The following is a 16229-nucleotide window of genomic DNA, read 5'->3' as shown; positions in this document are numbered from 1 at the left end:
ACAAAATTATTCAAGAAAGCACATGGGAAAATCAGTCCATTGTTTAGAGGCAGGGCTGGTTTGGGTGAAAATAGATTGTACTAGACTAAGCACCCACCCTGAAACTCTGCAGAGAACCAGTGTCATGAAAAATCTTCCGATAGTTGGTGCTTTGCTCTGATGCCAATATCATCTGGGCAGTCATTGCACCTCCATGCCTTAGTTTCCTCATCCACAAAATGGGAAGACGCAGAGTACCTGATTGAACCACTGTAAGAATTCAATCCCCACATAATATATGTGATTAGTACAGTGCCTGGCACACAGTGAAAGAAGGAAATAAATGTCACTTATCATTATCTGTGTATGCGTCATCAGTTGGCAAAGAGTTAAGGACCAATGGAAGTGTTTTATTGGTCTCTAGTTTGGCAATTCTTTTTAGGGGTTTTTCCGGGTTTTTTCCTTAAACGAAAATTATAGCTTCCTTATTTTGTTTCCTTAACTTTCAGCTCAATATAAGTACTCCCTTACTTCAGGGTTATCATTTTTCACCTCTCAGGGATCTTTGCATCAGTTAAAACTACATTTCCCCCCTTTTTCTTTTTCAGTGAATTGGCTGCTTCTTTTTGTGGATGGACAACTCAGCATTTGAAATGCATGAAGATGCAGCAAAGAATGCTTTTTCTATGGGGAAGATGACCACCATCTCCAGAATGGTAAGGTGGAGATTTATGTCTTGAGATTAGCTCCCCCCAACCCTTTATGCAGAGCTCAGGAAAGAATCCCTTTTTCAACCAGCTTTCTTCAAATGACCCTCTTTTGAAAGGTAGCATCTCTTGCTCTGACCATTTCTTGATTTGCTTTCTGTCTCATAAATTCTTAGCTCACATCTCCGTTGGCTCTGTAATGGTCCAACTTTTCATGAATTGTTGTTCACGGTATTAATGAATTGTTTATTGCTCAGTATAATATCCACATACAATGTTAAACTGAGAATGTTGATCAATGATTATGCTATACAAAATGTATCGTTTAAGAATGCTGACATACTAAAGTCTATGTTAGAGTTATTAGTAATCAAAGATATGCCTGCTCAGAGAGGAATTCAGAGGGCAGTGGACAGGAAACCATGACATTTGTACTTATGAATTCCATTTTAGTGGTCAGAGGAACAGGGCAAATTGGTCCAAAGGCAAAGGTGTGTATTCTTTTGGTAGCTTTCAGTAATGTGGATTGTAACTCACAGAAATAATACTGTTGTTTGTAGAATTGTCTTTGTAATGTGAAACCAGGAAATAGTAACACAGAAATACATGGAAATATTGTGCTTGGAGTTGGAATAGATGTGCTTAGTAGGGTTAGTAGCTCAGACAGGTAATACTCAGAAAGAGGGGGTTTCACGAAGCTATTTAAGTGAAGGAGGGAGGGAGAGAGAGGCTGAGACCTGTCAGGCCAGTTACTTACTGGTATGTTACATTTCCCCTCCTTATTACCGGCACATGTGATTACTACATATGGACATTCTGGAACTAACAATTTCTTAGAATCTAGTCTTTATAACCTCTTTCATTTTCGGGTGACTAGACTGGCAAATAGGGGCTAATTGGCTGCACTCGAATGCATTTTATATACAAACTTAACTGGCTACTTAGTTTTCTAGTAATTTATTCTGTGCCTCAGCTTTTCATATGCTTATTGTTTTCCTTATGTGTTTGAGTGTCAGCCAGGTATATGGAACACGTGTGAGTGTATGTTTGTATTTATTTACACTTATACTTACACATGTATTATTTTACTTAGTATATTTATCCCACAAAGGCATTTTTTGAGTAAAAAAAATATAAGCCAAATTGAGAAAGGAGGCAATTATTTTTAATGCATCAAGAGTAGAGAATAATGGCTTCATAATTTCTCTTAGGAGAAGAAGAGGCAGTGGTCACTGGTGAGCATTTTCCTGGTGTGTCTCTTGGCCTGTACCATCACCACAGCAGTAGGAGTACTGATACTTTCCTTGGTTTATGTTCACAACTCTCAGCCACATTCACAAGTCCATCTAGGACTCGAAGCCCGGCCTCTGCAAACAACGGTTCCCATTGTGCAAAAAGCTGTTGATCCAAAATTCCAGTTTCTTAATCATTTGCCTAAATCCAAGGTATGAATCACACGTTTAGCAAAAAGAATCATCTTTTCTAATGGTGATTTCAAAACAAAGTTCCCATTGCCTGTTTACTAAGCGTTGTTCTCTCCTCATTGGAAGGAACCGACTGTGGGCCATCTAGATGAAGGGAGGTGAGAGCCAGGAGGAAGGGTTGGGTTGATATTGGCCCCAGGCAGAGATTTTCTTTCATAGATAGCTCTGAGTCAGCCCAGGGGGGAGGACTGGAGATAGACAAATGCAAAGCTCTCTATTCTCTTGTCAAGATAGGTGTTCTTTTCATGTCTAATGCGGACTAGACTGACAGTTCTGTAGGTACTCCTGCTGTCATGCCTGGAGTCTGGCGACCTATTCTTCCTCTTCCCTTCTGGGACTTCAGTCTTCACCTCCTCACCAGGGGCCTCCTGTTCCTCAGATGGCCTCCATGTTGACGGTTGCTTGTCTATGACGTTTCAGGTGTTTGAATTCCCTGGTGGTGCAATCCAGTGGGCCCGGTACAGGAACAATGTCAAAGACTACCTCAGCGTTGAAGAAGAGGCCTTTGGCAGCAGCTTGAACAGTCAGAGATCACAGATGACCCTGGGGACTCTGAGAATAAAAAGCAATGGCCTCCGGGCCCCTCACTGGCACTTCAATGCTAATGAACATGGCTACCTTGTACAGGTATAACCAGTTTGCCCGTGTTTGGTGCCTCAGTGTTTATGCTTTGTGTCCTCAAGCTCTTATTTTAATTGTTGCAAAACCTACTTAACTAAGTGACAGACAACAGCCAGGCTTTGGTGGTGTATTCTATTAGGTTAGTGAGCAGTGCCCTGAAGCATTAACCTGTTTGTTGTAATTATTCTTGGCATCACTTTGAACTTCTTTCCTCAGTATGAAGTCATTTTTCATTTGCTATTGTTAAAATAAGATCACTGCTCCATCCTTTGAGCCAAAGCTAAAACTTGTAGCTCTGATCCAGTGATCAAAGAGATGGCAGCTTTCTTCTAAGGAAAAAATCAGTTTGCTGATGCTCAGCCTGGAGTCCCTAAGATCTGGCCAATTGGATGCCCTTTTGTGGTTCAGACTTTTTAGAATTGTCTGGGAGTCAAGTGAAAGAGAGCTGGAGGTGAAATGAGCGTTCTCACTTGAATTTCAAATAATTCATTAGTTCTAAAAAGTATTTATTGTTGCATTCTGTATTTCAGATACCGGGGGAGGGGTAGTGACTAAACGCTCATGGCACTTTCAGTTTGGTCTTACCCTGGTGATCCTGTTAATAGATCAGCTGGTGTTATATGACATATTTCTGTTGGTGTTAATAAAACTCCTTTTTAATGCAATTCATTCAGTTTTAGAATTTACAACGGGAAGAGAGATTAGAGTTTCATCTGTCTGAGACCAAACACTTCTTATTTCTTATGAGAGAACAACGGCTCAGAAAGATTGGCTTTTCTAAAGATAAATTGTAGTTGTTTGCTGGCCTGGGACAAAGTCCAAGTTTTCTGACATTTTGTCTTTTTCCACATATACAGAATATGTAAAAGAGGACTGTCTCGGGGCACCTGGCTGGTGCAGTTGGTTAAGTGTCCGACTCTTGGGTTTGGCTCAGGATGTGATCTCAGGGTGGTGAGATGGAGCCCTGTGTCAGGTTCTGTGCTCAGTGTGGATTCTCTCTCCCTCTCCCTTGCCCCCCCTTCCCCCCGCCCCCCCCTCCCGGCTGCTCTGTCTTTCTCTCTCTCAAATAACTAAGTAAATCTTAAAAAAAGAACAAAAGAGGGACAGTCTCCAAAAGGTTGGATTCCCGGGCTCCGGCTGAGTAGTGGCAGAGTAGTAGGAAGAAGGAAAGGCAGGTAAGGGGAAGGGGACCCTTAACAGCAAACCCCAAGTAGGGAAATTAGTCTGGAACATGTTCTAGTAGATAACAGGCCTGGAATCCAGCTCAGTCTGGGGAGTGGTTCTGGAAGTCCAGAGAGAGTTTATAATCTGATATTCTAAATGTGAGCTAGAAGGTGGTCAAAAGGTACTAACTTCCAGTTATAAAATAAATAAATCATGGGATGTAATATACAGCTTGGTGACTCTAGTTAATAATACTGTATCGTAAATTTGAAAGTTGCTAAGAGAGTAGATCTTGAAAGTTCCCATCAAAAGAAAATTTCCAACAAGGGTGATGGATGTTAAAACTAGACTGGTGGTGATCGTTTCACAATATATACAAGTATCAAATCTTCATGTTGTATGCCTGAAACTAATAGAATGTTGTGACTCAATTAGATCTTACTTACAAAAATATAAAAAAAATTCAATTCAAAGGAAATACATGTGGCTAGAATATTGTTTAGGTCCCAGGAGAATTGTAGGATCACTCACGCACATGGTAAGGAACCAGTCAATAGAATGTGAAGGAAGTCTCTCTACTGCATACTCACCCATGGACATTGCTTTTGTTTCTGAGTTTCTTCGTGAAAGCCTAAGTAGGAGTGGCCCCGAGAGGAGCGGGGCAGCTGGGGTGGCCAGTGTGCATGGCCCCGCAGTTCATGTCCCACTGGGCTGGCTCTGCTGTCCGTTTGGAGTAGTTGGTACCTTGATATGAATAGATACAGACTTTTGCTGTTCTCTGCCTGTGGACTTGGAGAGAGCTCTTCAGGTTCACCTTCCCCTGTATCTTTAATACCCACCTGGAACTGAGTCGTACATGTCTGTGTTGTGTCTACACAGACATTGTAGATGTGTTGTGTGTAGATATAACAAAGACTTCTTGTGCATGTTTCCCTAATGACCGACTCTGGAAGAAATAATATTACCTTTTCTACTTTACAGAATACTACTACAGAAATGATTAGAGAATGAGAAAAATAATTCTGTATAAGTGGAATCAAAGGACGGTGTAGTATGGATTAAAAGTGGATTAAAAGCTCCCCCAGCCTCTGGCAACCACCATTCTAGCCTCTACTTCTAGATATTTTGACTAGAGAATTAAGTTTTAGGGTTCTTCATTGTGTCTATCATTAACAATACTGTATTGAACACTTAAACATTGAAGAGGGTAGGTCTCATGTTAAATGTTCTTACACAATTAAAAAAAGTGTGGACTTTGGATTTGGAGCTTAGGTCCAAATCCCAGCTTTGCCATTGACTAGCAGAGTAACCTTGGGAAAATTGAATATTCTCTCCAGATTCAGTTTCTCATCTATAAAATGAGGATAATAATAGTACTTGCTTCATAGGGTTGATACAGTTAAGTCAGGTAAAGTGCTTAGAAGAATATCTGGACACACAGTAAAAGCACCGTGTTATTACTTTTAGTATTATTATTAAAACTGGATGCAGACTTTTTATCTAGAAAATAATTTGCATCCATATACATACACATGGAAACATGGACATACACAAACATGCATGTCAGTGTGACCACCTGTGAGCACACACACGTGTGCTTGTAGTCTTTTCAAACTCTAAAGGATGAAAGACCTCTAAATTCTCAATGGGGGCAATATTGCCCCCCTGAGGGGGGGGTGTAAAAACTGGTCCTTAGAAGGTAAAAACGCCTTACTTTTTTTATGTATAAAGCACAGATATGCATGTGGTACATAAGCACTCTGTATATCCGGTATACCCAGATTTACATCTGCAGTGTTAAAATTTCGTAGGATAGTGATTAGTAAAAAAAGACTAAAATGGTACCATATAAGAGACGTAATGAAAAACGTTTGAGAAACATTGCTCTAAAGTGATGTTGTATGTGTTTTCTGTTTATGTTTCAGGGCTCGGCATGGATTGGGGTGATTGATGATGGTGGTGTAGTTACTACATACAATGTTACAGGTGGCCAAGTGATCTTCTTCCCTAAAAATACTCTCCACTGGATAAAGAATGTGGGGAATGAAGACTGCTTTTTCTTGCTCTTCTTTTCCACACATGATGAACTTCAGACCCTGGATGTTGATGATGTGTTTTTTTCTGTACCTGAAGACATTGCTTCCAGGTCACTTAAGGTCTGTATCACTACTGAACACAAGTCCCTCCTTGAGGGTTTTCATTACATAGGCACAAAGAAAGCATGAGTATTTGTGTTTCTAGGGTAGCAGTCAGTAGGGTAAGAGTTGGGTAATGAGCTCAAGAGCATAACTTGTATTCCTACTAAAGATATACAACTTGTTGAAATTGACTTAGCTTTTGCTTTCCTTTATGAAGGACTTCTACAGGAAATTGTAATGAATTGGTAGAAAAGTTTTGATAGAGGTAATAAAAATTACTATAATTCACATCTCTGAAAAGATGTAAGCTCGGGGTGTCTGGGTGGCTCAGTCGGTTAAGCATCTGCCTTCAGCTCAGGTCATGGTCCCAGGGTCCTGGGATCGAGTCCCACATTGAGCTCCCTGCTCTGCAGGAAGCCTGGTTCTCCCTCTCCCACTCCCCCTGCTTGTGTTCCCTCTCTCGCTGTGTCTCTGTCAAATAAAAAAAAATAAAATAAAAAAAAGACGTAAGCTCATTCAGAGAGAAGTTTGCTACAGATACATAATTGTGTTTTCCTAATCTAATGCAGAGAAGCCCATAGTTTTCCTGAAGGAAAGCTGCTTTTGTTTTTTCTAAGTAGTTCTATTATCATGGAGGGACTGCTCCTAGAGCTGAGTGTAGAGGGAGAGGGCCAGATGCAAATATTGTATTGCTGACAATACAAATAGGTGATCAGAACTGGTGATGGCCCGTGAGTGGCAACTGGAACGAGTTCTGTGGCAAATTTAGAAATCTATCTAGGGAGGTTTTGAGATTTACCCTGCAGCAGATCCTGATCTAATGTTACAGGGAGAAGTGGAAAAAAATGAGTCATTAGGAGAATTTTGGTAAATATGAGAACCAGTGTATATTTTTGTAAGTTATAATGATTATAAAATATCAACACATTTAAAGCCAAAATGCATTGAAAACTTGGGAGGATTTTCATGAATATCACAAGCCTTAGGCTGGTTGAGGTCAGCTGCTTTGACTGGACCACTGAAAACCACTATGTTACCCTCTCCACAGCTATCTATCTTTCTATTCCTAAAATTTGTAGAATGTTTCACAAATACCTTATATGATTTCTTCTGTGTTTCAGCCTGAAGGTGGAATTAATTTCATTAGAACATTCCAGAAGCAACAAGAGGATCAGGCAGTCAATCTTCCTCCCAACTTGGCAGAACTGGTTATAAATCCTAGTTATGTACAGTCTCCAGACAGTCTTGTGTGGAAATATTTTTATGACCTTAAAGGTATAGTATGTTATTTTGCAAAACCTTTATAGTTAAGTGTTTATATATGTGATTATATAGGTGTTGGATTGAGATGTAACATGTTTTTTTTTTTATAATGGGTCACAGTCAAGATGAGTTTGAAAAAAACACATTTCTCTAAAGAATAGGAAATGAGAGAAAAGGAATGGAAGCAAAAGAGAATGTTGTTGGGGCTGGGGGTGCCTCAGGAGAAGAGGCTGATGAGAGAGGAGGGTCCAAGAATGCAGGTTTTAGAAGCCTTGCTGATGACTTTATACTTTATTTATTTATTTTTTGTCCCTGAATGTGATTAGTTAAATTTTGTTTCTTTAAATTTTTTTTAAAATTTATGTTATGTTATGACCTGTTATGTTAATCACCATATATTACATCATTAGTTTCTGTTGTAGTGTTCCATGATTCATTGTGCATAACACCTAGTGTATACTTTATTTTGATGGGAGCATTTAAGGGATTTTAAATGGGAGATTTTAAATTAAGTTTTAAAGTTTAAATTAGGTTTTGCATTTATTTATTTATTTATTTAAGATTTTATTTGTCAGAGAGAGAGACAGCACAGCAGGGGGAGGGGGAGAGGGAGAAGCAGGCTTCCCACCCAGCAGGGAACCAGATGCGGGACTTGATCCCAGGACCCTGGGATCATGACCCAAGCTGAAGGCAACTGCTTAACTGACTGAGCCACCCAGGTGTCCCTGTATTTATTTTTAAAAATTATTTTATTTATTTTATTGAAGTTAATTGACATAAAACATTAACTTTAGGTGTTCAACATAATGATCCAGTATTACTGCAAAAAGATCACTACAATAAGTCTAGTTAACGTCCATCACCATACATAGTTACAGAATTTTTTTTCTTGTAATGAGAACTTTTAAGATCTTAGCAACTTTCAAATATGCAGTACAATATTATTAACTATAGTTGCCATACTATACATTGCATCCCCAAGACTTATTTATTTTATAACTGGAAGTCTGTACCTTTTGACTCCTTTCACCACCTACTTTGCAGACACCTTACTCTCTGCCAATCTATTCTATTTACGAGCTTGTTTTTTGTTTTTAGATTCCACATATAAATGAGATCATATGGTATTTATCTTTCTCTGTCTGACTTATTTCCCTTAGCATAATGCCCTCAAGGTTCATCCATGTTGTCCCAAAAGGCAAGATCTCATCCTTTGTTATGGCTAGATAATATTCCATTGTATGTACATACCACATTTTCTTTAACCATTTATCCATTGATGGATGCTTATGTTGTTTCCATATCTTGGCTATTGTAAATCATGCTGCAGTGAATATGGGGGTGCAGATACCTTTTTAAGTTAGTGTTAGTTTTTTGAAGTGATGGCTGATCTAGCTGAATTGTGGATTGGAAGAGCATAGATGAGAGGCAAGGAGATGAGTCAGGGGGCTCTTTAAGACCCTCAAGTGAGGGATGATGGTGGCCTGCACTGTGCTAGTTTTGAGAGGGAAAGGATTGTTATGAAGCAGGAGAATTTAAAGAGGTAGGACTGATGGGACTGACCTACCTTAAAGAGGTCGGACTTGAGTGGACTGGCTTGAGGGTGAGGTAAAGATTGACATGTAGAATGATAGAATGACTCTCAAGTTTTCTAGCAAGGTCCCCTGAAGTGAACAGTCTGTGTTAAAGAGGTCACTCTATGTTGGAAATTTCAGAACTTGGAAGGCAGGACAGTATCTGACCGTATCAGGTCAGTATCTTAGGGGCATATAGGATCTGGTGGCAGTGATTCCTATCACATGTTTCCTGTGACTACAGAAGAGCTGATGTACCTTCGTGGGACTACATTTGACTCTCCTTTTGTAGTACCATTTTGAATGAAGTATTTTATTTTGTTTTTAAAATTTCCTCTGACTCAGGTTCAAAAGAATATCAATTTCCAGGAGGAGTAATACAACTGGCACAATACTGGAAAAATGGAAGTGAACTAAGCAGCCATGAAAAAATTTTTAGTGAATTCCTGAATCAGGTAATTGAGGAAAAAAAAATTTTTTGAAGATTTTATTTATTTGTTTGACAGAGAGAGACAGTGAGAGAGGGAACACAAGCAGGGGGAGTGGGGGAGGGAGAAGCAGGCTTCCCGCTGAGCAGGGAGCCCGATGCGGGGCTCGATCCCAGGACCCTGGGATCATGACCTGAGCCGAAGGCAGACGCTTAACCAACTGAGCCACCCAGGAGCCCCGAGAAAAAAAAATTTTTGATGATTATTAAGATTGATGAAATATAAGATTTAGATTGGATTCAGCCTTCTTTTGGAAAAAAGGAAAAGGAAAAATCTAGTCAAACATTACTTGATTTGATTAATGGAAACTATTAATTAAGGCCACAGTGTGGATTTGGGAGCTTAACTTCTTGGCATGGATGGTTACATTAATGAAAAGACTGGATGCTTGTGAGATTTCTCTTTCATTTGTTTTCAAATGCCCAACTGGCTGCATTGCATAATGACTAAGAATGAATCAGATTCCCTGATTCAAGTCCCAGGTCCGCCACTGTCCGACCCTAAGTAAATTACTCAGCCAATCTATATTTCAAATTCATCACCTGCAAAAAAGGGGGGAAATAAGACTGCCAACCTTACAAGATGGTTATAAGGAACAAGAGACATAATAAATATAAGGGATAAAAAAAATTGTATGTTTTCAGTGAGGGCTGCAGAAAGATAAGTTATAATTAGGATTATGTGAATGGTTAAGTTGCTGAGTAGGATGTTTGCTAAATAACTGGATTTATTTCTTTTTCCTTTTTCAAGCATCAGAATGCTCTCACTTTGAGTACACTCAGAATTTATAACAATGGATTACGACAGCCACATTTTCATTTTAATGCAAATGAAATGGGATATGTAATAAGTGGATGTGCAAAGGTAATTTCTCCACAAACAGCTTTTTGAACTTTCCTTTTTAATGGAGAAAGAAGCAAACAGGAGGTTTTTCTTTGTTTTGGTTCAGTTATTGGTAACATGGAAAGACTTGGTGTTAATGGCTTTCTGGATACAGTTTCCACAGAAAATACCATGCAGGCCATGCTAGATAGCTTCTAACTTTGCTATTAGCCTGAGAAAAGGCTAAGACCATGTCAGAAATGATAAAGAAGTTATCACATAGGGTGAAGGGTTTGAAACATTTAACATTTTCAGAGTCTCACGTTTTTAGGTAATGCAAGGTTTAATGCATTGCCCTTTGGGGACTGTGACATCACTGTTTGCCCCTCAGTGTAATGTGAGTGGGGGTGGCTGGGGAGGTGTGGAGCTTCAGTAGGGTGGCCACGTATCCCTGTTTATGCAGGATCCTTCTGATGTACACTTGTCTTGGTGACAAGAAAAGCCACACTGAATAGCACGTTATGGTAGTGACTTGACCACAGTTCTTCTGGACTTTCACGGGGCTCCCTGGGCAAATCTCCAATGGCCTACCCAGGTCACCTGAACTACTAGCTTGTCCCTGTCTCCATCCGGACAGAAAGAACCAAACCACAGACTGACTTGCACGTGTTAGGTCATGCATAGCAAAACTTTCGTTTTATGTTTTTAGAGGCGAAGGCTTGAATACACTGGAAAAGGGCACTGCAGTCACTCCCAAATTATGTTTCAAGGATAAGATTTTATTTTTGGTGTGCCTGTGTGCTCATGGGTGTGCATTTGTGTGCACATTTTGTTTCTGACCCCTTTAAGGGGGACGGTTAGGATGCTGCTGTCCTGGAAGGCTGAATTTCCCGGAGCAAGTCAAAAGGAGGGCAGGAGGGCAGTGAAACAGTGAGGTGTAAGCCTTCTGCCTGATTAGGGAATTTATGATCCTTAGTTAGAACATAGTGATTGATGCTGCTTTTGCATGATGTTCCACAGTATTGAACTCACTAATGCATTTTGAGGAACATTTACTGAAATAGAGTGTCTTTTGACTTCTGTGGGGCTACGTCTCAGAAAGAAGATTTTATGTAAAAGATGGCCTCTATTTTCTGCTATTTACCCTCACTAAGAAGGCCTTTTATAACTATATGTTTTTATTCATCTGTTCTTCACTATTAATACATCTTTTTTTTTTTTTAAGATTTTATTTATTTATTTGACAGAGAGAGACACAGCGAGAGAGGGAACACAAGCAGGGGGAGTGGGAGAGGGAGAAGCAGGCTTCCCGCGGAGCAGGGAGCCCGATGCAGGGCTGGATCCCAGGACCCTGGGACCATGACCTGAGCCGAAGGCAGACGCTTAACGACTGAGCCACCCCGGCGCCCCTATTAATACATCTTCTTAATAAATATTTGATTTTATTTGCTTAACTTCAACATAGTTTTTCCCTCTCCCTCTTTAGGTGGGCATTATTAATACTCAGGGTATCATAGAGTTTGATGTTCACATCGGAGATGTGGTATTTTTCCCCATTGGAACCCAACATTACATTAAGAGCTCATGTGATGAGGATTTGCTTTTCCTTCTTGCCTTCAGCACTGGAGACCAGGTGAGTATAAGACAGTTTTAGAGAGATTGCTGAGTACCTCTGATGTGCAGAATATCCTGCTAAGCAAGGTATCTGGACCACAGGAGGCCCTCAGTAGATGTGAGCTGAGTGAATAAATGAATGAACTGGCAGAACCTATGTGTGAAGAGAAGGAGAATCAAATAATCTTATATGGTTATAAAGGGACCGAATATATCACATTCTCTCCTAATTCCCCAAGTTCCAAACCAACTGAGAAACACACACACATGGACACATTGAGAGACAGAAACACACAGTGAGACAGATCCAGAGGGGCAAACTGAGACAGGCTGACTGAGAAGGAGAGTTAATGTCAGAGAGGAAACAGCGTGACAGAGAGAGGGAGCAGGGGCCGATGGTCAGACGCAGCCGACTGGATAGCCTGGCCAGACAGGCAGAGATGATCAACCCAGTGGAGGGAGGCCTGTGTCTGGCTGTGGAGTAGGAGGACAGCGAAGTTTGCCTCTGTCATGTGCCACTGGGCATGGAGCTCTGAGAAGCCCTTTTGTGACTAGTCCCTGCGCGCAGAAACACAGAGGGTCTTCACTCATCAAAGAGAACTCCCTTTCAGTAGGATAGACGTCCCTTCCAAAGAAAGTTTCCGATGCCTCAGCACCTCTAGCCATCAGTTGGACTTTCCTTATTCTCAGAATTGAAAAGGTGAGCCCGCCGTGGCAAGGGAAGACAGGCATATGAGGTGACCTTTTGCAGGAATTCGTAGCGGCCATAAAGTTACACAGCCAAGAACCCTGCTGGCTTGCAAGCGCCTTGATGACCATAAGATCTGTGTAGGAATCTGAGTACTTTGGTGCTGATACATCTTGTTTTGGTTTCCACTGCCAGTTGCAAACCCTTGACATGGACGATTATCTCCAGGCCACAGCAGACCACATCCTGGCCCAACTTTTCTTCAAGGAGCAAAGTGAGTTTAAGAAGATCCCCAAATTCAAGGAGGACCAGGCAATCAACCTGCCGTAGATTTGCCAATGAGTTCATATTTATTTTTCCTTCTTCATTTGTTATTATTGTTTTTAAAGAAGGACCACTTTACTAATGAACCTGGAGCTCTTTACAGAGTAGAAGTGGGAAAGCAGGTGCAAAACAGCCCTGTGAGCACATTTAGCTGACAGTGATGATAGGCAGCGTATGCATTTCAGTATCTTCTGTGTAGATTAGTAGATCTATGGAGGAGACCCAATAAATTAATGCATTTTTGTATTGATTTTAGTGTATGTGTATATATTTGTTTATTTTCCTTTTGTTACTTCAAATTTTGTTACTCTAAATGAAAAGTCATTCTTTTTATGCATATAAGTAAATCCACTACCATGCGTTTATTTTTGTCATTCATCACTGTGAAGGGAAGTCAGCCTATGTATGTACGTACTGAGGTACTGGAATCCAGGTCCCTCAAACCTTGACTGGAGAGTTCAGTATAGAACCTGAGGCAGGAGATTCCTAACGCTTTTGTTGGTATGAAGTAACTTTTTACAGTGGCAAAATTTTCAAGGACTCACTCATTTTACTGGTTGTTTACTTACTGTATATTAGCTGAGAAAATATTCAGTGATGAACTAATTATAAATTCAGTACTTTCTTTGAATGTATTGGATTTCACTAATCACATCAGGAACTATTTACATTTGAGGAGTAGTCATGCCTATACTTGAGAAGCATGTGGTTTATTTAGTCCATTGGCAGTGCTGGATATGTATGTGGATTCAAGAACCGCTTGTCATCACTGGAAGCTGGTAGGGGCTGGTGGTCTCCAGGCTGGGGGTCATTGTCTCAAGTAGAAAAGAATTTGTTCAGATTCAATCTGTGCTGGGTTTTGTTTACAATTTATTTTAACAGGTATTTGGTACCCCTGCATTGTACTTGGGTCCTGCCGTTAGTTCTGGTTTATATGGGACTAATGGCAGTTGGTCCTATATAAAATTCTTGAGTCAGTGTAGCTAAGTTTTAATGCTTTTGACCACCACCACGCTTCAGATATTCCCCTGATACCCAGTGGAATTTTTAGATGTCTTAAGATGTTTGTTCCCAGGCTAAAAAGGTCTATAATGTTCCTTTCTCTCTGTGTCTCTGTTTTTATTTCTGTATCTTTCTGTTGACTACAAGTACAGAATTCAGTGAGAATCAGAAATAGCTCACTTCTAGCACGAGGAAGTAGCCATCTACATAATGTACCTAATCAGATAACATAAGGCCTGTTATCGCTTAGAACTACTGTGTATTACCTTACTGCCCTTTTCTGGGAGAGCCAGGCAAGATCAGAACTTGGTAGCAATGGGAGGTTTATGATGGCTGTGTTGTTTTGAAGAGACTTTATAGGGAATGAGTCACTGTCCAGGAGGAGGAACATAGTTGAGAAGATGCAGGGAACAGCACAAGGCAATAAGTATACGGAAAGAGAATGTCTAGATAGAGGGCAACTAGTCATAAAAGGAAAACGGCAATGTGTGTAGACAGATTTTTTTTTGTAAGATTTTATTTATTTATTTGAGAAAGAGAGAATGAGAGATAGAGAGCACGAGAGGGAAGAGGGTCAAAGGGAGAAGCAGACTCCCTGCCGAGCGGGGAGCCCGATGCGGGACTCGATCCTGGGACTCCAGGATCATGACCTGAGCCGAAGGCAGTCGCTTAACCAACTGAGCCACCCAGGCGCTCTGTGTGTAAACAGATTTTATCTATAAGTTTTATTTTACTTTAGGAACTGTTTTATATACTATAAACTAGTTCATAATCCATTCTCTTATATTAAGAAGTATTGTGTCAGGTTTTACTTAATAAAGATTTTATGCATCTTTGTATATTATTTTGCCATTGTAATTTTGAATGAAATCTATTCTAATGGTTTTATGTAATTGAAGTATTATTGGTTTCCATGTATGCATCCGTGAAATATGACTTAGGAATCCAATCCACTATGTATTTAAAAAAGAAAAATCTTAAAAATAAAAACAATCTAATGAAGACAATTCAATTGGAATATTGTTGGTATGTTATTTTGGGGGATGTATTCTTAACTTCTACTTTGTTGGTCTAATTTTAGTCCTTTATCCCTCCTTGGGATGCTGATTTCTAGTTTTCATATCATTTTATTCTCTAAGGTGACTTAGTCCACTTACACTCAAGTGCTTTTAAGCTTTTTTTTAGGGCAGCTTTATTAATTACCAAATCAATAGATTAACGAGTGAATTGCTCAGTCAGACTGATTATCTGGCATCATTCAAGCAAAACCCAGACATTTGAAAACTTCTTTAAACCGAACCCACCTTAACCATTTTATATACAAAGTCTATAATACAGACACACTTGATTCATTTGAAGTGGTGTCAGTGGTTCTTAACTGTTTTAAGAAATCTTTAAAAAGAACTTTCTTTTTTAACAGCACTTTGAATAACCGAATAGAATGAATTAATTTGAATAGAGGACCTACAGGTTAGGTAAACAACCCTGAATGTTCCTTATTGCTTCTAAATAGTGGAAGGTGGTTATAAAAAGTGTCTTTGTTCATACTTGCATCCTTCCCTATTGAAAAGCAATCAGGCTGCTTTTTATCACCCAGCTGATTAAGGAAAAGGAAAATAGTTAAATGTTACTATATAACTTGATTCCCATTGACTGTATTTTCTTCACATTTGAAAATGATTCCACAGTATATTATTGCTTTAAAAAACTAAAAAAGATCTTTATGTATTTTGGATACTAACCCTTTATTGATTATGCCATTTACAAATATCCTTTCCCATTCTGTAGGTTGCCTTTTAGTTTTGATTGTTTCCTTCACTGTGCAGAAGCTTTTTATTTTAATGTAGTCCCTATAGTTTATGTTTGCTTTTATTTCTCTTGCCTCAGGAGACCTACCTAGAAATACTATATGTTGCTATAGCTGATGTGGAGACATACTGCCCGTGCTCTCTTCTAAGATTTTTATGGTTTCAGGTCTCATATTTAGGTCTTTAATCCATTTTGAATTTATTTTTGTGTATGGTGTAAAAAAGTCAATAGGTGATGGGGATTAAGGAGTGTACCTGTCGTGATGAGCACTTGGGTTTTTATGGAATTGCTGAATCACTATATTGTACACCTGAAACTAATATAACACTGTTTGTTAACTATACTGCAATTAAAAAACTAAAAAAGAAAGAAAGCCCCCCCCCCAAAAAAAAGCCACAGTGATTTTGTGCTATAATTAGAAGTGACAGTGGTGTGTCCTCCACAGTCTGCACTCAGGTTAGCTTTATGAAACTGGTATGTTCATTTGGATCACTCTTCCTTTGAAAAGAAGAAGAAGAAGACACTTGAAAGTTCAGAACAGAACAGTGATGA

At 39.6% G+C, this 16229-nt stretch overlaps 1 protein-coding gene across 3 annotated transcripts; it reads left to right on the top strand.

Moving 5' to 3' along the window:
• Positions 1-541: 541 nt before the first annotated feature.
• LOC112834991 (oxalate decarboxylase OxdC-like) lies at positions 542-14868 on the top strand. 3 transcript variants are annotated; one of them, XM_025886490.2, is made up of 9 exons: positions 542-695; positions 1898-2131; positions 2591-2797; positions 5881-6111; positions 7215-7368; positions 9276-9385; positions 10169-10282; positions 11727-11873; positions 12738-14868. In XM_025886490.2, exons 1-9 carry the CDS (start codon positions 612-614, stop codon positions 12870-12872), a joined length of 1416 nt encoding a protein of 471 aa, XP_025742275.1. In that variant the 5' UTR covers positions 542-611; the 3' UTR covers positions 12873-14868. The 3 variants fall into 3 exon arrangements, with proteins under 3 accessions (XP_025742275.1, XP_073754267.1, XP_073754266.1); XM_073898166.1 differs by lacking the exon at positions 1898-2131; XM_073898165.1 differs by lacking the exon at positions 10169-10282.
• The last annotated feature ends 1361 nt before the right edge of the window (positions 14869-16229 follow it).

This window comes from Callorhinus ursinus, unplaced genomic scaffold (assembly GCF_003265705.2).
Source record: "Callorhinus ursinus isolate GAN/ISIS: 27379988/994484 unplaced genomic scaffold, GSC_fseal_2.0 scaffold11, whole genome shotgun sequence".
Taxonomy (NCBI): Eukaryota; Metazoa; Chordata; class Mammalia; order Carnivora; family Otariidae; genus Callorhinus; species Callorhinus ursinus.
The sequence above is the reverse complement of the archived record's forward strand: the minus strand, read 5'-3'. Positions and strand labels throughout refer to the sequence as shown.

What these genes read in the sequence shown, in the direction of transcription:
- LOC112834991 (XM_025886490.2), top strand. Translation starts at nt 612, where the DNA reads ATGGACAACTCAGCATTTGAAATGCATGAAGATGCAGCAAAGAATGCT. An exon ending in TTAGTGAATTCCTGAATCAG is followed by an intron (nt 9,386 to 10,168) that starts GTAATTGAGGAA and finishes TCCTTTTTCAAG; the next exon opens with CATCAGAATGCTCTCACTTT. An exon ending in TAATAAGTGGATGTGCAAAG is followed by an intron (nt 10,283 to 11,726) that starts GTAATTTCTCCA and finishes CTCCCTCTTTAG; the next exon opens with GTGGGCATTATTAATACTCA.